Source organism: Salmo salar, chromosome ssa18, assembly GCF_905237065.1.
Source record: "Salmo salar chromosome ssa18, Ssal_v3.1, whole genome shotgun sequence".
Taxonomy (NCBI): Eukaryota; Metazoa; Chordata; class Actinopteri; order Salmoniformes; family Salmonidae; genus Salmo; species Salmo salar.
In genome coordinates, this window is record NC_059459.1 from 61,942,207 (window position 1) to 61,967,609 (window position 25,403).

Here is a 25,403-nt window from a genome sequence, read left to right on the forward strand (position 1 = left end):
TCTTAAATCATGCCCAGTACTGTACAAATACCGATTCTCCCCCTCGATGAACTAAGCAGAAATGTTGAGAATTATCATCCACCGAGAGATCAATTTCTTCGAAGACAGTCAATTCAATCTTTTTAATTACAATCATAAATAACTTGTCATTATCTGTTCCATTTTTGGTGATGAACGAGACTGGGGAGATTTAGAATTGAGGGGAGTGCCAATGCAAGACTCTTCCTATTGTCCAGCAGATTTATATTATAATGTGCAGAGTCACCACAGTTTTTACAATCATTCAGAGGCTTGTGGTTGTTTGAAAAACGCACATATTGCAAAAGCTATCTATCTGGACAGATTTATAGAAGACAGGGACAATCTGACAATATTGACGAAATACCTCTGTCTACGGATGCGTTTAGAAGAGGGTGTAATGAAAATCCAAAATGGGAAGTCTAAATAATCTGTGTCTGTTCAATTCGGCCTGATGGAATTTCCCTACAAATGACTTATTTTTGCCCTGATGGAAATAACCAACTGCCACGCTCCACCTGTTACTCAACTGCCCAGGAACCAGAAAGAAATGCACATTTCTGCTGATTTAGGAAACATGAATGGGTCAAACATCTCAGACAAGAGTATGGGATGACGGGGGTTCTTTTTTCACCCATGCACAAATAAGGTTACAGAACTTCTGATACACTTAAAACGGCTGTCTCAGGGACTTCTATGTAATAATTCTTCCATGTATTCTTCCCCTCAAAAGGAGTTCACCTGGGTTGAAGTCAGCGGGATTTTGAAAGCCTCTATTTATTGAAAAAAGTACTTCTGCAGCACAAATGAGTGTTCCGAGTCTTCTGTATTGTAGCCTGGGTCTTGGCGTCTACAGAACTTGCCGGTGAACCAAACTGAACAGCGTCCTCTCTCCTGGCCCCCTATGCTGCCTTGTTCACCTCCTGCATTGCTTTTTCGCAAGCATAGTGATCTCAGGCTCTGCAATTTTACAATAGCCACCTGCTTCGCCCTCACTGCATGCCTTGCTCTGGCAGTCCAAGACAGCTGAGCCAGCTATTTGCTTCACGAGCAATTTGAGCACTCAGTCAATGTTTTGTTTTTTCTTTCGGGCTGTGCTTCTTTGAAGTACAACCTGAGATACAGAGTAGAGTACAGAGTAGAGAAACTTGCAGAGAAACAAAGTAATGTGAAGAATTTGTATTAAGACCCTACATCACGACACAGAAAAGTAGTTCCTAGTGGACTTGAAATGCAAATCCATGCAAAGTAGTATGGTGAAGAGGAGTAAAAAAAAAATATGTGATATGTCTGTGTGGTGCTTAAGAATATTCTCGGTCTAGACTTATTCTGTTCCTTGCTGGATTTAAAAAGCAAGCGTAGTCTGGGCACTGCAACTCGGGGGAATGATAACATAAAGAATAGGATATTATTTGTCTGGGTTCTACTCTGACTCTGAACTTCAGACTGGGAACATTGGTTTAAGTTTATCACTGTTGTGAATCTATGCCAGTAAGGCGTACAAATACATACAGTACCAACACACAAATCACTTTTTAATGGACATTCTTATTGGTTTACGTGGGTGGAATTATATTATCTTCCTCCTCTCTTTACAGAAGTAGATGCACTTAATTCCTTCATGCACTTAGGCTGTGTTTACACAGGCAATTCTGATATTTTTCCACTATTGGTCTTTTGACTAATCAGATCAGATCTTTTGCCAATAATTGGGCAAAAGAACAGAATAAGGCTGCCTGTGTATACTCAGCCTTAGTTTTCTGAGGAAATTTCTCATTCCGTATTATGAATATGCACTATTCAAACTATACTCTTCTTGAGTGTCTGAAGACTGCAAAGTGTAGAAAGTTAAGTATGCAACATAAGCTATAGTCTACAGGCTTCTTCTGGCTATGGGTGAAAAGATCATTCTTTCCTACAACATGGCCACTTTTACAGAGCGAGAGCACCCTGCACCACTCCTCACAAACAGAAATTATGGATTTTGTTTAGGGCTTTTTTTCGTCACAGTAGAGAGTCTTCCTATGTTCCACTCTTATCCACTATCAAGTTGAGCACATCAGCACAACTCTGCATGATTGTGAGAACGGCGAGAGAAATCGCTGTTCACAGTATAATGGGAATATATGGATACATTAACTTCCGTAATCACGACTGAATCTGAAGCGAAGAAAGTTGACACAGCCATACCACGTGATAATAGCATACGATTGTGCTGCCTAAGTAAAATGAGGTATGTGCTTGTGTTTGGGTGCCTACATAGAAAGGCAATTATTTTAATTGAATTTCCCACTACTGAAACTATAGCTAATTGCTCCAGCTGACATGTAATGGATATAGATTAGAATGACAAACTGATGGTTCTATCTCCATCTATAGAGCGTGGACACTTGGCTGACATATTGGCTGGTGCAATCAACTTTAACATTTTGAGGTTCTATGTCTTATTATGTGTTATTATGTCCTGGGGGAATATGCTAAATGTCCTGCTGTATCAGAACACATGTCGTAAAATCAGATGAAAAAAATCAAATGTTAAAATCTAATAGAGCCCCACAGTGGAGGTGTCATAATACCCATAAAACCTAGCGGTCAAACACAATACACTTCACAAAATTGTCCATTTAAAGAAATGTAGCCAATTTATTAATTACTACATTTAGCTAACATTAGATAATTAATCCAGAGATACTTATCTTCGCCTCGATTCGTCAGTCTCGTCCAGATCCTCATGGCATTTGTCGGTCTTTATGATAGCCACATTAGCAGCTAATTGGCATTACATTTTGGGGGGGTAAACACAGGCGAATATATTGATAAAAGTCACCTTGTCTTAAGACAGATTTACACGGTTATCAAAACGTCACGCCAGGGTAAACCTACATGAAACACAGCCCTTATTTTAAGTGTTTCTAAAATCCCTGATGGGAAAAATGAATGGTGGAAAAATGATTGGAACCCTTTCCCCGTTTGACCGCTAGGTTTTATGGGTATTATGACTCATAAGTTGGTACTGTATGCTATACGTGGTATCAAAACTACACTATGACTCCTGCACCATTTTATCTGCTTCCCTTTAATCTTTTATCACCCTTCATCTCCTACCGTTTTCCAATTCCAATTTCAAATCAGACAACCTTAATTCAAACACCCATATCACATATGACTTAAGTCATCTCTGAGTTAATCAAAACCGAGGGAGAAAGAGATCCAAGGGGGAAAAAAGTACAATATGCAAACTAGGGCCCTCATTCATTGGACAAGTAGATTTCGGGTACGAACATCATTATGCTAGCGGTTCGCCTTTCATGCAAATTACTTTCTCTCTTTAAGCCAGGAAAGTTCATTGCTAATAGCATTTCCCATCAAGTCCGTGGCTCATCCAAATGCTAATATCTCTGCCACTGGATCCTTCACCTCGCAGCCCTGATGCTTCATGACTGTGGCAATTACAACAATTTTACTTTTCCCCCTTTATGGAATTAGCCATTATCTCCTCCTGGAGCAGGCTACCAGAAACAGATGCTAACCAATCTCCTAGCACAGGGCGGTAGAGCTCAAATGAACTAAATGAACAGTCACTTCATATGTATTACTTAGCAGTGTCTTCATCTGGTGATCTGTTTATGTATCTATTGCGGCCTTGTGGCTGTAGCGTCTCGGCAAGAGGTATACAAGGTGGGATAGAGAATCTCTAAAGCTCCTAGCTATGCCGACAGATTGAACTCAGATTGGAATTTTTGGTGGTATCAAACACCAAATAAAGAACCTGGCAGAGGAGTTTCCCAAATAAATCTTGGCGTGCAAATACAGACATACTGCATTCTCCAAGGGAGATACAGAACCATGTCAGAGATACGTAGAGTATTTTTGGTACAAGGCAGAAAGAAAATGGTATCTCTATGGCTTTTTGTGTTATGTATTATGCATTGCAATTTAACCTTGTAAAAGTACACTACCCTTACATTGTCCTCAAACTATACCCACCACCCTGCCCTCTAATGTAAAAGTTCACCCTTCCATCCCAGCTCAGTAGACTACATGAATAAGACATGAGGCCTCCAAAATAAGTTGGGTGGCGAAACTTTGACCATGTTTGAATTTGGCTGGTTGTGCTGGTTATAATACACATTCTAGAGAAAAAGGTATAAAGCCCCCGAAAAATCACTATTTGGTGAATATTCTCATTCAGGTAGAAATTAACAGGTCTGTTGAGGATTTGTGTGGATGGGGATGTGAAAGTGTATGTATGCCTGGGTCTCTGCATAAGTGAGTGAGAGACATACTCATCTGTCTTGACCAGAGAGCATCACTTTACTGCAACACAGGAAGGGCTTTTTGCTGCGGCAGATGCGGCTACGCTCACCTTCAAACTGGTGATGGGATACAAGGAAGGGTAGGTATAGCTAGGGACAAAGTGAAATGGAATGGTAATATACATGCTAATGCCTTGGCATTGGAGCTGAGAGGCACAGGTTCAGTGAAGCAGATGCTGTGACACTCATTTCCTTCGCCAGTCTCTCTGTGTGTGTGTGTGTGTGTGTGTGTGTGTGTGTGTGTGTGTGTGTGTGTGTGTGTGTGTGTGTGTGTGTGTGTGTGTGTGTGTGTGTGTGTGTGTGTGCACGTGCACGTGCATGTTATTGTTATTGTGTTTCTACACACATACATAAACATACACGTGCAGAAACATAGCGTAAACAGGGGAGAGATTGCATGAGAATCTGCCACCTTTCCTTTTCAAAGGGCCCTTGGGGACCGTGCCAGGGGCCTTTTGTTCATCTCGGCGGTGGTGATAAGGAAGAGAGGACAAGGCGCTTCAGAGAGAATATACAGAGCTGGCTCTTTTCTATAGGTGGGGAGCTGTTGTGTAATTGTGGGGGATAATGGAGCACACCTCATTCAGCGTGTCAAGGGATTTTAGAGCCAATTCTCCATTCAGAGCATAACAAGTCTCTGCTTTAGAGAGATAGGTCTACAAGTACAATATATTTTTGAGTCCGGGGCCAGTAAGCATTTGCGTTTTGAATAGGATGTTGTGTGAAATCAAGATAAACATTTGCTTTTTATATGTACGGTATGTGGCAGTGGTTATGATTGTGGTATTCGCAGCAACTTTAGATTTGGGACCAATTTTTGCTGTCAGTATTTAAAGTATTCAAAGTGTCTCAAGCAACTGCAAGTATTACAAAGTTACAACAAAATACAGGAATCTCGCCTCCCGAATGGCGCAGTGGTCTAAGGCAGTGCATCGCGGTACTAGCTGTGCCGCTAGAGATTCTGGGTTCGAGCCCAGGCTCTGTCGCAGCCAGCTGCGACTGGGAGACCCATGGGGCGGCACACAATTGGCCCAGCATTGTCCGGGTTAGGGAGGGTTTGGTCGGCAGGGATATCCTTGTCTCATCGCGCACTAGCGACTCCTGTGGCGGGCCGGGCGCAGTGCACGCTGACACGGTCGCCAGGTGTACGGTGTTTCGTCCGACACATTGGTGCGGCTGGCTTCCGAGTTGGATGGGCATTGTGTCAAGAAGCAGTGCGTCTTGGTTGGGTTGTGTTTCGGAGGACGCATGGCTCTCGGCCTTCGCCTCTCCCGAGTCTGTACGGGAGTTGCGGCGATGAGACAAAACTGTAACTACTACCAATTGGATACCATGAAATTGGGGAGAAAAAAGGGGTGAAAAAAATTAAATAAATAAAATACAGGAATCTCATTTAGTTAGGTTACGATAAAACTAAAGCATGATATTTCATGAACAATATGATGAAATTAGCTACTAGTTCTAAACCTGATTAAAAGAGTCATACCTTTTCTCCAGTTAAGTGAATATTAAAGCAAGAGCAGATAAGTAAAATGAAATCTGAATTGAATAGCACTCAGCATTCCATTAGAACACCAAGAGCCAGCAATGGAAAACTACTTTGCATAACTCAAACAGCATCTTAATTATTGTGTCAGGAAACTGTAAGAAAATGTGTTAATTGACTTAGAAAATCCGTATTTGGCTAAGTCGCTAATGGAGTAAGACCAATTAAGTCAGTAAATTCAACATGAGTGGAATACTGTGGCAAAACCTGAGATTCAACAAAGTGTACAATAAGTGTGAGAAAAAGAAAAGAAAGAGGACAGACAGAAAGGCCAGACAGACCAGACATAGAAACAAAGAATGTCTCGCTTACCTGGTTAGTTGAAGAAACTGAGAGTTAAAGGAAGAGGAGTTAGCATTTTGGTTGTGGAGAAAGCAGCACCTACCACGTAAAACAGTGAGTCTCGTAGTAGCACTCAGCTCTCCAACAGTGTTGGAGGCAACACACTCATATATGGCTTCGTCTCGGGGCGTACGCAAGGGCTGAATTCTCAACACCGAGCCAGAGCCGTCATCGAAATCAATCACCTGCAGGTGCGAGAAACAAGATATGTTAAAGGAGTTTTTTTGTTCCCAATCAGTGACGGAAGTTTGCACAGAGTAATTGCAACCACTCCTGCAGAAGAGTATAAAAACATTTGGCCTACAACACTGATGGTGCCAAACACACTGTGCTTCCCATCAGAAAACAATGGAAGCTGCTATGGCTAGTATACCCTAACATCAGATCCTTATTTGAGTGAGTGTTTGGCTCTTTTCTCAATTGTCTATAAAGACCATCCACCCTTCACCTCCTCTCCTGAAATATGTGTCCAGGTGAAAGCCAGCCCGAAGCAAGCTTCCACCAAATAGTTTTTGTCATGTCTTTTCAATTAAGAGCAGATGAAGGGGGGGAGACAAAGAGAGGATGGATTTTCAAGCAATTGATATAGAACCCACGTGTGCATCTCATTGTATGTGTTTGAGGAAGAGATACCACATCTGTAGTATGTACAGTTGAAGTCGGGAGTTTACATACACCTTAGCCAAATACATTTAAACTCAGTTTTTCACAATTCCTGACATTTAATCAGAGTAAAGATTCCCTGTCTTAGGTCAGGAAAACCACTTTTAAGAATGTGAAATGTCAGAATAACGGTAGAGAGAATGATTTATATCAGCTATTATTTCTTTCATCACATTCCCAGTGCGTCAGAAGTTTACATACACTCAATTACTACTTGTAGCATTGCCTTTAAATTGTTTAACTTGGGTCAAACATTTAGGGTAGCCTTCCACAAGCTTCCCACAACACGTTGGGTGAATTGTGGCCCATTCCTCCTGACAGAGCTGATGTAACTGAGTCAGGTTTGTAGGCCTCCTTGCTTGCACAAGCGTTTTCAGTTCTGCCCACATATTTTCTATGGGATTGAGGTCAGGGCTTTGTGATGGCCACTCCAATACCTTGACTTTGTTGTCCTTAAGCCATTTTGCCACAACTTTGGAAGTATGCTTGGGGTCATTGTCCATTTGGAAGACCCATTTGCGACCAAGCTTTAACTTCCTGACTGATGTCTTGAGATGTTGTTTCAATATATCCACAGAATTTCCCCCCTCATGATGCCATCTATTTTGTGAAGTGCACCAGTCCTCCTGCAGCAAAGCAACCCACAACATGATGCTGCCACCCCCGTGCTTCACGGTTGGGATGGTGTTCTTCGGCTTGCAAGCCTCCACCTTTTTCCTCCAAACATAACGACGGTCATTATGGCCAAACAGTTCTATTTTTGTTTCATCAGACCAGAGGACATTTCTCCAAAAAGTACGATCTTTGTCCCCATGTGCAGTTGCAAACCGTAGTCTGGCATTTTTATGGCGGTTTTGGAGCAGTGGCTTCTTCCTTGCTGAGCGGCCTTTCAGTTTATGTCGATATAGGACTCGTTTTACTGTGGATATAGATAACTTTTGTACCTGTTTCCTCCAGCATCTTCACAAGGGCTTTGCTGTTGTTCTGGAATTTATTTGCACTTTTCGCACCAAAGTACAATCATCTCTAGGAGACAGAACTCGTCTCCTTCCTGAGCGGTATGACAGCTGCGTGGTCCCATGGTGTTTATACTTGCATACTATTGTTTGTACAGATGAACGTGGTACCTTCAGGCGTTTGGAAATTGCTACTAAGGATGAACCAGACTTGTGTAGGTCTACAATTTTTTTTCTGAGGTCTTGGCTGATTTCTTTTGATTTTTCCATTATGTCAAGCAAAGAGACACTGAGTTTGAAGGTAGGCCTTGAAATACATCCACAGGTACATCTCCAATTGACTCAAATGATGTCAATTAGCCTATCAGAAGCTTCTAAAGCCATGGAAAATTCCAGAAAATGATGTCAAGCTTTTTAAAGGCATAGTAAACTTAGTGTATGTAAACTTCTGACCCACTGTAATTGTGATACAGGGAATTATAAGTGAAATAATCTGTCTGTAAACAATTGTTGGAAAAATTACTTGTGTCATGCACAAAGTAGATGTCCTAACCGACTTGCCAAAACTATAGTTTGTTAACAAGACATTTGAGGAGTGGTTAAAAAACAAGTTTAATGACTCCAACCTAAGTGTATGTAAACTTCCGACTTCAACTGTAGATAATAATGTCATCATTGTGACTATTGATCAAAGTTTTGCATGGCTAGTTATGGCCTTAGACTGTTGTTTGTGGTTATGATTGACTAGCCATTGGTATAGTTATTACCAGATCAGTTGTGTTCAGAGGGCCATTATTAGTTATATGCATCTTATTATTATCTAGTGATGTACTGGAAGATTAAATATAATATACACCACATGGCCAAAAGTAAGTATATGGACACTTGCTTCCATTCAGCCACATGAGCATTGAGTGTTGCAACTGAGGACAGACGATTTTTACGCTCTACGCACTACAGCACTCGGCGGTCCCGTTCTGTGAGCTTGTGTGGCCTAACACTTCATGGCTGAGCCGTTGTTTCTCCTAGACGTTTCCACTTCACAATAACAGCACTTACAGTTGACAGGGCATCTTTAGCAGGGCAGAAATTTGACTAACTGACTTGTTGGAAAGGTGGCATCCTATGACGGTGCCATGTTGAAATTCATTGAGCTCTTTAGTATGGGCCATTCTACTGGTAATGTTTGTCTACAGAGATTGCATGGCTGTGTGCTCGATTTTGTTCACCTGTCAGCAACGGGTGTGGCTGAAACAGCCGATTCTACTGATTTGAAAGGGTGTCCACATCCTTTTGGCCATGATGTGTAAATTCAAAGGTGGCTTACAGCTCTCCGACATCAACTTTGGATCCAAAATATGAGCTGAACTTGTGTATCAATTATTGGGAAGATAATCAAAGTGACCAACTAACTTTAAGAATGGGAAAGTATCCATTGGCCAGAACGAATCATTTGGACTTTTATGTCTGTTTTATATTGCATGTACATTTTGGTTCGCCCCACTCTTAAAGTTAACAAACTATTAAAAACATTGAAATATTTCAATGGGACAGAACAATAACAAACAATTAAATGTGGTTCGATAAACAGTGACGAACAATTGTTATCACCAAGACGTGATAGCAGTACAAAAAGACATGACCAATTGTTTTGGACATACAACACGTAAAATGTTCACAAACGGGTGTTTTGTAGCTTTTACAGCTATCGTTCCATGCTGTATACTCACTGTTTTTAGAAAGCCCTGTATCATAACTCATTTTTAAGCATTTTTAGGTAGGTTTAAAAAAAAAGTTGACTGTTAAGGACCTCTGCTTCATATACAGACACACAAGCACAAACACACACGCAGAAAGGCCGGCCTCGACACTCACTGGTACAGTTCAGAGCATATAATTTCATGTGTTAGTTGAACAAAACACCTTGACGGTTCAGTGGCCAAGCGACAAGGGCACATTTGGGCAATCATTGCAAGAGCGCGTGATGATGGTAAGTAAAAGTGCTCCCTTTCCCATTTCAAACTCAAAGAGAAAGAAAATTGTGTTGAGAAAGTCTCAGTGTTTCTGTAAAGGGAAATGGGCTTTGTTAGGGATGAGGAGCCAGCCGCGTGAGTGAGGTGGGGAATAAGGGCGTGGCAAGCAAGCCTCGCAGTGGCGATGGGTGAGTTAGCGAGCTAGTGCATTAGCATTCAGTATGTGCAGCAGCACAAATGTGATGAACTCTGATAAGATGTGATGCCTGCCCGACCTGTGAGACGCCAAAGACTCTCCAAATCCAGATAACCCATTATTGCTGAGTAGTAGTATGGCAAGGAGAGAGGAAGGTGTTTGTTCATATCACACTATGATACACTCCAAAAGGGAATGACACAGAAATTTATAGAAATCTTATCAGTGTTCGTAGAAGATGTGTTATTGGTCATGGCGATTAAAGAGAAGGACAAATCAAAGCTTGCAGCCAAACAAAACAGCGAGGGGGACATGCATTTAGATAAAGATGCCATGAAGCAAAAGATCTTTGAACTACAGAGATACTTCTCCCTCGTTTTGCATAAGCAGCCAAATGCAGCATGATGTTAAAATAGGTATCTGGGTCACACCATTTCTTCCCCCTTTTCTTTCTTTCACTCCCCATCATTCTTTCTTTAATTACGAATATGTCCCAAATCGCTGTGTACTTGCTCATTAAATCTCATGCATGTTAGATGGCTGGGCCAGTGTGATTATTAAAGCCTACTCATGCGTGGTGGCAAAGGCGGGCGTGTGATTTGCGAGATCGGGGGGATGGATTATGTGTTAGGGGTTTGGAGAGGGATGGGAGGGGAGGGGGGTGGGGGTACCAAAAGCACTGTTGAGCATTCCCGTTTTTGTCGAGCATTTTACATCAGAACAATAGACCTAATACCTCAAATCTCTGGTTGCTGACTTTCTTCCCCTTCTTGTTCCAAACTATCTTGGGGCGTGGGTCTCCCGTTGCTTGGCAGATGAATGATGCCACGCCTCCTTGCACGCCCGTTTGGTCATTGGGGGTTCTCAAAAACTTTGGTGGTGCTGGAGAGAGAGGGCGGGAGAGAGAGAGAGAGAGAGAGAGAGAGAGGGGACAAAAATAGTTAGCGAGGGTGCTAAGCGTTGCAGAGAGCAAGCGATTTATCTTCCTTATGAACGCGCCAAGACCAGAAAGTCACAAAGTTGCAGATTTCAGCACTTGCATGTTATCGCTAAGAGGATTGTCTTTGGAGGTCAAGCCAGACTCCGTTTGGAGACTGCATTGCCTTCTCAATGTGAGTGGAAACATAAGATCTGGTACTTGTAAAATGATGCAATCAAGAGAAGTAGGAATACATACAGTACCAGTCAAAAGTTTGGACACACCTAATCATTCAAGGGTTTTTCTTAATATTTTACTATTTTCTACATTGTTGAATAATAGTGAAGACATCAACACTATGAAATAACACAAATGGAATCATGTTGTAACCAAAAAAGTGTTATAGAAATCAAAATATATGTTATATTTGAGATTCTTGAAAGTAGCCACCCTTTGCCTTGATGACAGCTTTGCACACTCTTGACATTATCTCAACAAGCTTCATGAGGTAGTTACCTGGAATTAATTTCAATAACGGGTGTTAAAAGTACATTTGTGGAATTTCTTTCCTTCTTAATGTGTTTGAGCCAATCAGTTGTGTTGTGACAAGGTAGGGGTGGTATACAGAAGATAGCCCTATTTGGTAAAAGACCAAGTCCATATTATGGCAGGTGTTGTAAATCAAGTCATCAATTTAGAGTACAATACCGTATAGGCACTAAATGTTAGAACCACCTTTGGCAGCGATTACAGCTGTGAGTCCGTCTGGTTAAGTCTCTAAGAGCATTCCACACCTGGACTGTGCAACATTTACTCATTATTCTTTTCAAAATTCTTCAAGCTCTGTCAAATTGGTTGTTGATCATTGCTAGACAACTGTTTTCAGGTGTTGCCATAGACTTCAAAAGTGTAACTCAGCCCGTGAGGAACATTCACTATCTTCTTTGTAAGCAACTCCAGTGTAGATTTGGCCTTGCGTTGTAGGTTATTATCCCACTGAAAGGTGAATTAATCTCCCAGTGTCTGGTGGAAAGCATGCTGAACCAGGTTTTCCTCTAGGATTTGGCCTGTGCTTAGCTCCATTTGAAAAACTCCCCAGTCCTTTTTAAAGTTACATAATGTTTTTAAAGTCACCATTGACCTCATGGTGAAATCCCTGAGAGATTTCCTTCCTCTCTGGCAACTGAGTTAGGAAGGACGCCTGTATCTTTGTAGTGACTGGGTGTATTGATACACCATCCAAAGTGTCAATAATAACGTTGCCATGCTCAAAGGGATATTCAATGTTTGTTTCTAAAAAAAGGTTCACAGAGTAAGACCTTTCAGCAGGACAATAACATATAACGCAAGGCCAAATCTACACTGGAGTTGCTTACCAAGAAGACAGTGAATGTTCGTGAGTGGCCGAGTTACAGTTTTGGCTTAAATCGGCTTGAAAATCTATGGCAAGACCTGAAAATAGTTGTCCACTTTGACATTACAGAGTATTCTGGGTATATTGTCGACAAAATCTGACAATTAAAACCATTTTAACCCCACTTTGTAACACAACAAAAGGTGGAAAAAGTCAAGGGGTGAGGCACTGTATGTCTACCTGACATATGTTGGATGACATGTCTGCTGAATGTTTGATCGACACATATATCCATAGTTTAGCTGGAATGGAATGTTCGTCTCCAGTATATTTCACTGTGATATGTGGTTGTCTCACCTAGCTATCTTAAGATGAATGCACTTACTAGAGGTCGACCGATTAATCGGAATGGCCGATTAATTAGGGCCGATTTCAAGTTCTCATATCAATCGGAAATCGGTATTTTTGGACGCCGATTTGGCCGATTGATTATTTTTTATTTTTGTACCTTTATTTAACTAGGCAAGTCAGTTAAGGACACATTCTTATTTTCAATGACGGCCTAGGAACGGTGGGTTAACTGCCTTGTTCAGGGGCAGAACGACAGATTTTTACCTTGTCAGCTCAGGGATTCAATCTTGCAACCTTACGGTTAACTAGTCCAACGCTCTAACCACCTGCTTTACATTGCACTCCACGAGGAGCCTGCCTGTTACGCGAATGCAGTAAGAAGCCAAGGTAAGTTGCTAGCTAGCATTAAACTTATCTTATAAAAAACAATCAATCAATCATAATCACTAGTTAACTACACATGGTTGATGATATTACTAGTTTATCTAGCCTGTCCTGCATATAATCGCTTAGGTACACGTTGCTCCAACCATAAACATCAATGCCTTTCTTAAAATCAATACACAAGTATATATTTTTAAATCTGCATATTTAGTTAATATTGCCTGCTAACATGAATTTCTTTTAACCTGTTGGGGCTAGGGGGCAGTATTTTCACGGCTGGATAAAAAAACGTACCCGATTTAATCTGGTTACTAATCCTACCCAGTAACTAGAATATGCATATACTTATTATATATGGATAGAAAACACTCTAAAGTTTCTAAAACTGTTTGAATGGTGTCTGTGAGTATAACAGAACTCATTTGGCAGGCAAAACCCTGAGACATTTTCTGACAGGAAGTGGATACCTGATGTGTTGAATTACCTTTAAGCCTATGCCATTGAAACACACAGGGGTTGATTAATGTTTTGGCACTTCCTATTGCTTCCACTAGATGTCACCAGCCTTTACAAAGTGTTTTGAGTCTTTTACTGTGAGATCTGACCGAACAAGAGCCATGGAACGGTGATGGCCGATTAGAGTCTGGCGCGCGAGTTCATGTTGGGTACCCTCGTTCCAATACGTTATAAAAGAGAATGCATTCGTCCACCTTGAATATTATTCATGTTCTGGTTAAAAAAGGCACTAATGATTTATGCTATACAACATTTGACATGTTTGAACGAACGTAAATATATTTTTTCCCCTCGTTCATGACGAGAAGTCCGGCTGGCTTAGATCATGTGCTAACAACACGGAGCTTTTTGGATATAAATGATGAGCTTTTTTGAACAAAACTACATTTGTTATGGACCTGGGATTCCTGGAAGTGACATCTGATGAAGAGAATCAAAGGTAATGGATTATTTACATAGTATTTTCGATTTTAGATCTCTCCAACATGGCCGTTTGTCTGTATAGCAAAGCATATTTTTCTGGGCGCAGTGCTCAGATTATTGCAAAGTGTGATTTCCCAGTAAGGTTATTTTTAAATCTGGCAAGTTGATTGCGTTCAAGAGATGTAAATCTATAATTCTTTAAATGACAATATAATATTTTACCAATGTTTTCTAATTTTAATTATTTAATTTGTGGTGCTGACTTGACTGCCGGTTATTGGAGGGAAACGATTTCCTCAACATCAATGCCATAGTAAAACGCTGTTTTTGGATATAAATATGAACTTGATAGAACTAAAAATGCATGCATTTTCTAACATAATGTCCTAGGAGTGTCATCTGATGGAGATTGTAAAAGGTTAGTGCATCATTTTAGCTGGTTTTATGGTTTTGGTGACGCCTGTCTTTGAATTGACAAAACATTACACACAGCTATTGTCAATGTACTCTCCTAACATAATCTAACTTTATGCTTTCGCTGTAAAACCTTTTTGAAATCGGACAACGTGGTTAGATTAAGGAGATGTTTATCTTTCAAAGGGTGTAAGATAGTTGTATGTTTGAAAAATTTGAATTTTGACATTTATTTGGTTTCAAATTTGCCGCTCTTGAAATGCACCTGCTGTTGATAGGGTGCACCACGGGTGGCACGCTAGCGTCCCACATAGCCCCAAGAAGTTAACTAGGGAAAATGTGTCACTTCTCTTGCAAACAGAGTCAGGGTATATGCAGCAGTTTGGGCCGCCTGGCTCGTTGCGAACTGTGAAGACTATTTCTTCCTAACAAAGACAGCCGACTTCGCCAAACGGGGGATGATTTAACAAAAGCACATTTGCGAAAAAAAGCACAATCGTTGCACGATTGTACCTAACAATAAACATCAATGCCTTTCTTAAAATCAATACACAGAAGTATATATTTTTAAACCTGCATATTTAGCTAAAAGAAATCCAGGTTAGCAGGCAATATTAACCAGGTGAAATTGTGTCATTTTGCGTTCATTGCACGCAGTCAGGATATATGCAACAGTTTGGGCCGCCTGGCTCATTGCGAACTAATTTGCCAGAATTTTACGTAATTATGACATAACATTGAAGGTTGTGCAATGTAACAGGAATAACGTTTTGTTTTCGAGATGATAGTTTCCGGATTCGACCATATTAATAACCTAAGGCTCGTATTTCTGTGTTATTATGTTATAATTAAGTCTATGATTTGATAGAGCAGTCTGACTGAGCGATGGTAGGCAGCAGCAGGCTCGTAAGCATTCATTCAAACAGCCCTTCGCAATGCATTGCGCTGTGTATGACTTCAAGCCTGTCAACTCCCAAGATTAGGCTGGTGTAATCGATGTGAAATGGCTAGCTAGTTAGCGGGTGCGCGCTAATAGCGTTTCAAACGTCACTCGCTCTGAGACTTGGAGTAGTTGTTTCCCTTGCTCTACATGGGTAACGCTGCTTTGAGGGTGGCTGTTGTTGATGTGTTCCTCGTTTGAGGCCAGGTACGAGCGAGGAGAGGGACGGAAGCTATACTGTTTTACTGGCAATACTAAAGTGCCTATAAGAACATCCAATAGTCAAAGGTATATGAAATACAAATCGTATAGAGAGAAATAGTTGTCATGACGTTGGCCTCTTTTGGTACAGGGAGGACAGTTGACCCCTCCCTTTTGCACACAATCCACCCTGTGTGTAAAGGGTCGTAAAAACTCTAAAATTCCAGGAGAGTCTCTGGCCACATGGCCCATAGAGAGACACAGGAAATTCTTCCAACTCATAGAATTGGAGAGCCAAGCGACATTTTGTGTTCTGGAGAAGGTATGGAAGATTGGTGAAGAATCCAGCTACGAACTGATCCGCTTGGTACCATTTTGTGATACTCAGAAGAGACAATATAGCCATATTACCATAAAACAGTTTATATAATAGACTCAGTTTAAGACTTGTATCATATGGGTGTATGGAATGTATTAATAAGGATAAAGCTTTTGTAAGACATTGAGATGCTATGTACTGATGTAATGTGATAGAATTGTATTTCTGTAACCAAATCTAACTCAGTCATAGGCACGCCCCCAGGGACCCATACAGGACCAGGCGTCATTTGACAAGCTGTTCTATGGGCACTATAAAACACCCCCGGATTTACATTTCTTCAGACCAGGCCTACACTCCGTGGCCACATAGGTTTTACCTTCCAATTCCTCTACTGAAAGTGAACCATACCACGTGGTTAACTTTTAGACTATCGATACTGACAGAATAAGAACAAGTCTTTGATATTAATTATTAGTCTGCAGCTAAGTAAATTATATCATTGAACGCGAAGACCAACGAAACAACCATTCGATGACGACATTAATGAATGTCGCTCTGAAAGATCCATTCTAACCGAGAGAGAGAGAGAGAGAGAGAGAACGCGGACAAAACTCCCCAACAGAACTACTCTCCAACAAGAATCAGAACGACACACTGAGCGTAAATATATATTAATTGCAATTGTTCCCGAATGAGTGAGCCTTCAATTGTCAATTGTTAATATTAATGAACCCTGTGTAACTTCTCAGCCGACCTTTTATGATCCATTGTTCAACAGGCCGACCTGCCTGTTTAGCCCACAAGGGCACATTCCGATACCAATCCTTTGTGACGATAATTACTGTTTGTATGTTTTTCTGTTAATTACTTAGTGTAGTAAATAAATGATTTTAAGACAATTGATGTATGGATGATTTTAGTAAAGACTGGGTTCATGCAGATACAACAATTTACGACGTTTGGAATGAGACTGGACTAGAGGTAAAATACACCAATTAAACTAGAAGATAATCTGCCTATACTATAATAGAATATAATATTATAGTACAGGAAAGTTATATTAGGAAAATTATAGCTTTGTAATCTGAATATTCTCCTTGGTGCCCCGATCTCCTAGTTAATTACAATTAAACGATTAATCAGTTTAATCGCGTGATAATAATTACAGGGAGCTAATTGATAAACATATCTTCCGTTTAATGGTAACCCAAAGACACGACATAGTCCTATAATTCCTATAATATCTACAACCTAAAACATCTAACCTGGGAATATTGAAGACTCATGTTAAAAGGAACCACCAGCTTTCATATGTTCTCATGTTCTGAGCAAGGAACTTAAACGTTAGCTTTTTTACATGGCACATATTGCACTTTTACTTTCTTCTCCAACACTTTGTTTTTGCATTATTTAAACCAAATTGAACATGTTTCATTATTTATTTGAGGCTAAATTGATTTTATTGATGTATTATATTAAGTTAAAATAAGTGTTCATTCAGTATTGTTGTAATTGTCATTATTACAAATAAATACCTTTTTTTTTTCCTTTTTTTTTTTCTTCGGCCGATTAATCGGTATCGGCTTTTTTTGGTCCTCCAATAAACGGTATCGGTATTGAAAAAACATAATCGGTCGACCTCTAGCACTTACTGTAAGTCATTATTATTATTAATATATATATGTCACAAATATATCAGTTGTACAGTTCTTTATTAAAATGTAGTTATTTGTTACGTTTGACTGTGTAAAACCTATCAGTACTACATTTAGCAAAAAACATGATTATTTGTCTCTGAAATGAAACCATGAAGTGATAGATTTGAAACAAATACATGTCTGTCATTGAACAACCCCATGCCTATTAGACAGTGAAAAACCACACCAATCGTTTTCATAATTTCTTTAAACAATAAAAGCTAATTTACCAACATTTCTGAAAATTGATAGTGTTTTGTAATGAAACTCTTCAAATACATTTTTTAAGGTACTTTATGTTCGTTATTGGGGATAAGATTGGATAACAAGTTATTTATTTGTTGTCACATTACTTTGCTGATGCTTCCTATAGTTGCACAATATTAGTAGTGAATCATGCCATTTAGCAATCATTGGCAAGAGAAACAGTTGCAAAGTTGGCTAAGCTACCAGCCGGGTGAATCTACATAAGTTTTACCCACTCTACAAAATTGCACAGTAACTATTTTCCTCTCTTGTTGTGTATGAACATGAGTTACTGGTATCCTCAACGTTATTGACACAAAAGGTCACTGTGAGACGGTCTGGTCATATTAAATATATATATATAATTCAACATACCCACATCCGTCAAGGCAAGCTGTTTCATATCACACAGTGCATAATGTGTATGTGCTGTTTTACGGGACATACATCTCGTGGCCCCTTGACCCCCATTTTGTCTCTAATGACCATGGCCAACTTTTCCAAACATTACAGAGAAACAGAAGGCAGGCGATGATTGATGCTCAACATGGGTCTTTGCAGCTGGGATGCTAACGTTAACACTGAAATTGGACTGAGCTCGCCTCCCTAAAGAGAAGAGAAGCTCTAACCAGCTCTGCCACCCCCCCCCCCCCCCCCAACTCAGAATGTTCCAGAACATGTGTGGCCAAACATCCTTCTGGATAGCTATTGGCTATGCAAGTTGAGCTAATCAAGGTACTAATGAGCATCTAGTGGTAGAAACAGGTATACTAGCACAATGTTGGAACAAAAGTAGACTGTCCAGGAGGAGGGATGGAGGAAGATTTTATAACCCTTGTTATAGAATAAAACAACTTTTGAATAACTATCCCACATAACAGCCATGAACAAACAGACTTGTCTAACTGTGTGTATCTCACATTTTTTTATCCATGGAAAACCACCCACTTGGCATTGGGGCTTGTATCCTGCGTAAATGAGAACCGTTCTTGATAAGAGCTCTGGCAAGGATCTGATTGGCCATGCGAGTGTTTTCTAAGCCCTAATTGGTGCTCGCGATTCAGCACAACTAGTCAAGTGTAAAGGCAATAAGGGACAGAAATGTAAAACATGCAGGGGAGGAGAGTGAGAATAGGAGATGGGAACAGCGTTTACTTTGTCCAACCATGGGATGTGTGGACAGCCATGAGAAATTGACAGTTGATGGAATTGTTTGTTTTACATTTCCATTGTCACAAGAGTCAGAGAAGTGTAGTTTTAAGAACTGTAAATCCCTACTTTTTTAACTTTGCTCATGATCAGCACCTTGTACCCACATTATCTAGGGATATTGTTTGATTAAACATCTAATTCCACTGAAAAATGAATCGGTTGATTTATTGTTGATCTGTCCAAGGAAACCCCTATTTTACACGCATGGTCCAATGGACACACAACACATTAGAGTTGGGAATTGCCAGGGACCTCACGATACGATATTGTTACAATACTTAGGATACAATTTGTATTGCCATTCTCCTGATTCTATATGTATTGTGATTTGGTACTGTGATTTTATTGCAATTTGATGTTCCAAATATATTGCTCACTACATGTCTGCTGCAGAGAGAAGAGAGAGCATGAGAAAATTCAAAAATGTGTTTTGATCAGTCATGGAAATAAAAGTGCTGAAAACACATCGGCTCACTATTTAAAAAGAAGATGGAGAACTAAGCTATAGGCTGAAAAATATCTGCGTTTTGGCGCATGTATAGCCGACTAGCGCTAGCTAACGCTACCTAGCAAAAATCTAACAAAAATACAAATATATTTTTTACAAAGTATCGAAATGACATCATCCAAAATAATAAAGCGATATGTAACTGTATCGATTTTTTTCCCCCATCACTACAACACATGCGAGCGATTGCACCATAAAGAAGAAGTAATCGCTCTCAGAAGTGGAGGTGAAATCCTAAGAGGATTAAAATGATAACATCATTATCATCATGATCATTGTTATGACCATTACACATGTTCATTTTTCATCTGTCCTTTTCTATGTAAAAATGCAATGTTAGGGTTTTAATAGCTTAAGTTCGCCAGTCAGCTGCTGAGACTATAGGATAGGCTACAAAGGCAGGCGTGAGACATACCACCTCAGCCTGAGAAGCAAAATGGGGTATGAGGTATGACTCCACCTGTCCCTGTGCCGAACAACTGTTTTCCTTTTATTTGATCACTTCAGTGGGTCATTAGGGGCCACACAGCTGCAATAATACCAGGAGCGGCTGAATCACCTCTGATGTGAGTGTGTGTGTGTGTGTGTGTGTGTGTGTGTGTGTGTGTGTGTGTGTGTGTGTGTGTGTGTGTGTGTGTGTGTGTGTGTGTGTGTGTGTGTGTGTGTGTGTGTGTGAGATCGTCAGCAGTACTGAAACTGAACAAATGAACCTGAAGGGTTTATAGAGAAGTGACATGAGACATGTTGCCTGCAATGAAAAGGGCACAACAACAACAGGCTGGCAGATGGCTCTCCATTGTCAAAGGCGACTAGGAAATCACCAAACCCACACACATCAAACAAACAAACAAACACAAACACACACACACACACACACACAGGTGTGCTGCCGGGTCTACAGGACACAATTTGTAAGTGACAGAAAAGATGGCGTAATATCTGCGTTGTACAGTATCTTATTGTCTGCTGGGCTGGGGAGTGGTTACATCGTGGCGTCTGGCTGAGCAGGGCCGGATGGGTAATTGATATGCTGTTGGGCTGTTTGCTCGGGGGGCCATCTATTACGGCTCAACGCCTCTCCCTGCGTGGGCTGTGATGGACTATGATGACACGAATGGGGATTCGCAATGGAGGTGAGAGGGAGGGGAAAAGTCATCTCACAATGGGGAATGATTGAGGCGTGACATGGAAGAAATGGTGTTTTCACAGACAAGGGCGCCAGATATCATGATCAAACCCCTATTCAAGTCTGGCTGTGACGCACAACTGCTTTTTGTGGGGATATGTTGACGGGGATATGTTGACGCAGGTATTGAGGAAGATAACAGATCTAGGATCAGATTACCCTAACCTTTACCATTGGGGAGTAAGAGGGGAGCAGTACATACTGTATCTGACTCAGTGTCAGATCCAGTGTCTTCTAACTACTCCTGTCACTTTTTAAACATGCTACGATCTGTTGTTATGCTCATTGAACGAAAAGGGAGATCTCAGGAGAGAGGCAGACGTTGATGCGGGGGTGCCTCTACTACTGGCTATTGTCAAAATGTACATTTAAATGTAGAGGAGGCGCCATAGAAACCAAAGGGATAACTGTGCAATACGTAGAGACTGCACTGCATCTTAGTTTAGAAAGTATCAGTCAAGACGAGGGTGACATCAAATAGTGTGCTGTCATAAAATATGTTACTAATGCCATTTGGGTGTCTAAAAAAAATCCCTGCTTAAGAGCTTATAGCCAATGGGTACCACAAAGGGAAAAAATTGCTTTAGAGTTTAAAAAAAAATACAAATGTGGTGCTTGTCGATCTATGGTCAGAATATTATTGGGGATGATGGCAACAAAAACCGAACAATCTCACACCTCGCCATTCCCCTTCATCACTTTGGAAAGGTGCCTCGGTAGCTTCTTCGCTGGGCTCCCCTTAAATCAACCTAAAGTATTGATGCTATCTCTGCTAATCCGCTGCTAAGCTGTCGCTCACAAACAAATGAAAAGTGTAAAGCCTGGTGCAAGCTTAAACATTAGTGGCGTTGTGCCCATGCTACCGCCATTCCTCTCTGCCGCGGGCCATTATATAACCTTGTCCGTATTCACTAAGTTGAATGAAAAAAAAGCCACGCTTCAAAGCATCCCCCTGCTCCCTTTTTCAATTTAACCAGGGTAGACACAGTATTAATAATTTGGCGACTGAAAAGCCTGTACCACTCTTAAGAACACTGTGTCCGGGGGTCTGTGTAGCAGAGAGACTCACGACTGGCAGTGGGTTTTTAATGCTGGATCTTAAAAGGGGGGCTTGAGTACTTTTTAACAGAGCAGGTGATCTATGGCAAGATCTTCACCACCTCCTCTGTAGCCTTTTTGCGAGCTTTATTCCTCGTACTGCTAAATGTGATGTTTTTTTATGTCATTGCCTTAATGTCTAAAAGGGGGCAGACAAATAAAACATTGCAGGTAGTAAAGGTTTTATTCTAATCTATACAGGTTTCCACCGGACCTCATTAACATAATTTGGTCACATCCATTTTAACCACTCCCCCCCTCAGCTAGTTCACATGAAGTAATAGTCTGATCTGCCAATGAGGCCATAGCGGGATCAAAAGTTGGGATGATGTGGAGCATTATGGGAGATTAACCCGAAATATGGCCGACGTTATTGTAGAGGCAGCTGCTGCACAGAGTTGTTTTTTACTGTGGCTAGCTACAAAATCAAACGTTGCTTTCTCAATGCTTATTAGCTCAACGGAGACCCCGGTATGTGTGTGAAAGTGCTTTGAGAGGAGTTGGTAAGAAGTCCCCATTCTTTTGCTTTATTATTGTATTAGGGCTGTGTGATTTAGGACTGCCTTTTAACTATCCTTTCTATAGAAATTGCAGAGGCGGCATGCAACAGGGCAAATGCGCTTTAGAGCACCAATTACAGAATAAGTTTTAGCAAAACTATAGGAATCATTCGGAGGTCAGTCTGGTTTTAAACTGATTTGATTTGGAAGAAAGTATATCAGTTCATAACTTTGTGACCAAATGGATTTTCAAAGCTTCGTGGAAAGGAAGAAATTATTATATTTTTGGCAAAATTCTCCTCAGGGAGTGCTTCTGTTATTTTTTGGGGGGGTTGTGATAAAAGTCTCCATTCATTGCCCGTATGTTTGGCTTAGCGTCCAGCCAAACATAGCCCTGAGACATTCTCTTCAAAATTATCTGAAAGCGGCGCTTCAACTCCACTCGTAATGGCAAAGCTATTGAGCCTTCGCCACAGGTAGTGTTCTAACTGCCAGACCATTTAAGAGTATGAATTAAGAGGTCGAGAAGGGTGCATTAATAAACCCAAATTTCTGTTCAGACCTCTTTTCCACACTAGACACCTGGTTCAGGACCGCTCCATTTCAACAATTATACTGAGTTACATATTCAATTTAATTTGCGTGAAAGGGCCCATTTCCGTGTCTGAATTTTGCACTTGGTGAGTGCGAAGGGCGAAAGTGAGGGTGTGAGGAAAGGGGAAGGCTATAATCAATGTTCCCTCTAAATTTCAGGTTACTGAGTGCAAACCTGAAGGTTGTGAAACTTCTGTGCAATTTCCGCCGCACATTTACTGTGAACGCTTTAAGTTAGTTTTAACAGTGGTAAAGTAGGCTACTGGGGCTATTCGATCATAATGTAGACCTACCAGAGTGGCCTACTATCAAAAACAATGGAGAAAATGCATCCCTTATCATTTTAACATGGAAATAGCTATCGTTCAGCTTATAGCAGCAGCCAATGTATGGTGTTCAATGTAGGCCTAGATTCCATGAGGTTGCTGAAAAAAAACATGCAGGGCTTGACATTAACCTGTTCATCCACTTGTCCTTCAGACAAGGAGGTGACTGAAAATGTTGTGATGTTGTTTGATGCAAGAAACCAATTTACAAAATAAAATGCATTATTATTCCCATACCATTACTACTGAGAATCAGGCAAATGACGCTACCCTCTGCCTATTGTCTACTTAGCTAATTCAAGCCTGTCTCAAAATGACCCTTTAAGACAAAAAAATGCACACGTTTTATGCTCTTGTAGGAAGCAATCACTCCCCCATTGCTGACTAGAAATGATCAATAACGGTCCTAATAACTCACTAACTAGCAAAGGATATGAACACATGTACAAATGTGCACATGTTGCTACATGTAGCTCTTGCTTTGATCTCAAAACAAGCGCATGGCCTGCTCATGCTGTAAAAACAGCCCAGTTCAAAGTGAATGGCAGAGATCCATATATGGCAATGGTCTATTTGCATATAGGCCTACTGCAGCGCTGATTGGTTATGGTGCACTAGTCGGTGTAGAGTACGGGCCTGAGTCTTGCCAGTCGATGCAATAAAATCCTACTCAGATGCATTTAGCATACAACAAAAACTCATGCATAGTTAGTTTTGCATACTAAGTCTTTCCTAGTTCGATTTGTTTCGGTATGTTGCATTGAAAGTGGCTAATATTGGGTTGATTCGATCCCAATTCCCACAGTAAAGGGAAACATTGGTAGTGTTAACTAACAGGGAAAACTCTAGAAAGTTGAGTGTAGTTCAATCTCGTGATTCTCTGCACAGGCTGATATTTGTTCTGTGCGGCAGTCCCAGGGAAGCTGCGTGCAGCTTAGAGGGAACATTGGCTATAATTAATCCTAACAATTTGGGTGGCAGTCTGACAAATACTCGCTCCGTTTGGACATACGAGGGAAGAAAGGGAACGTTTAAAGACGCCATTAACCTCGTTTGATGTCTTTAAGACACGCCGTATCAGCTCAGAAATATTGATGACTGATCGTAGTATTGCCCAGTCGAACAAAAACTGATTGGCCAGGAAGAAAGAGGAAGGAAGCGGTGTAATGGCAGCAAGAGGCTGGTGGTGTTTGAACATGGCAGGAAGGCTAGCGATTTGGACAAATCCCTTTTTCTTACTGCTAAGGAACTGATTAAAGCATCAGGGATAATGCATCTAGGATATTAGGTCATCAAAAGGAACAGGAGTTAATCCTGACCACGTGAACAGACTGGGAACAAACTCTGGGCCCAAGTTAGAGGCAAGACATTTTCTTGGTCGGGTCATTTGGTCAGGAAACTCCCTGAGATAAATGTCCAAAGAGCAATATGCAGGCAAGCGAGGCTACTATAGTTGTGCAAAGTCATGTTAGTGAGTGTGCATCTGCAGGAGCTCTAGCGTCTCATGAAAACGATGATCATATTTTATAAATCCCTTTCCTAGAAAAAAGAGGGGGCAGCTAACACACACACACACACACACACACACACACACACACACACACACAAAGGAGGGAAAAATGTACATAAAGGCTCACACACGCACCGAATGTGGATCTAGCGTTTTGTATGCCAATCGTTCTGACTGACACATTTTTTATGCAATTCTACATGTAAAATCGGTGCGCACTCAATTTCCAAATTACGTTCAGAGGTGCTAAGTATTCTCAACCATCAAACGCCCTAAACACAACACACATGGCATTCCTAACTGTTAAGCATTTTTTGGAGCAACACAAAACAGCTTTACATCTGCACATTAGTGATGAAACAAACGGCCTTTTCGTTGCTGATGGAGAAACAACATTGTGTGTGCTCACAAAGGGCCAGGCGAGAGGGAGGAAGCAAGGCTTAATTAGAAACGCTCACTGATTTGCATTGCATGCTCATCGGTTATCTCGCCTAAAATGGAACTGAAATTCTTATTGCAATTAGTGATTACTTGAAAAGGGATATGCCCCCGAATGACGGTTAATTACTGGATCCGGAATAGTGCATTTATTCACTGTGGATGTTTAGTACAATACTGTTGAGGGGGTAGGCCGCTCTTCTGTCAATACCTTGCGTCCTTGTCACACATAAGGAAGTTAATAATACGAGCGT

At 40.8% G+C, this 25,403-nt stretch overlaps 1 protein-coding gene across 35 annotated transcripts in view; it reads right to left on the reverse strand.

Moving 5' to 3' along the window:
• The window catches only part of LOC106577623 (receptor-type tyrosine-protein phosphatase delta), a 645,315-nt gene that overhangs the window by 117,972 nt on the left and 501,940 nt on the right, over positions 1-25,403 (reverse strand). For all 35 annotated transcript variants that reach the window (XM_014155859.2, XM_014155852.2, XM_045701361.1 and 32 more), the window contains 2 exons: positions 10,747-10,892; positions 6,266-6,407 (listed from right to left, as the gene is read on the reverse strand). In XM_014155859.2, the coding sequence (XP_014011334.1) occupies positions 6,266-6,407; positions 10,747-10,892 (288 nt within the window). The remainder of the gene's footprint in view (positions 1-6,265; positions 6,408-10,746; positions 10,893-25,403) is intronic.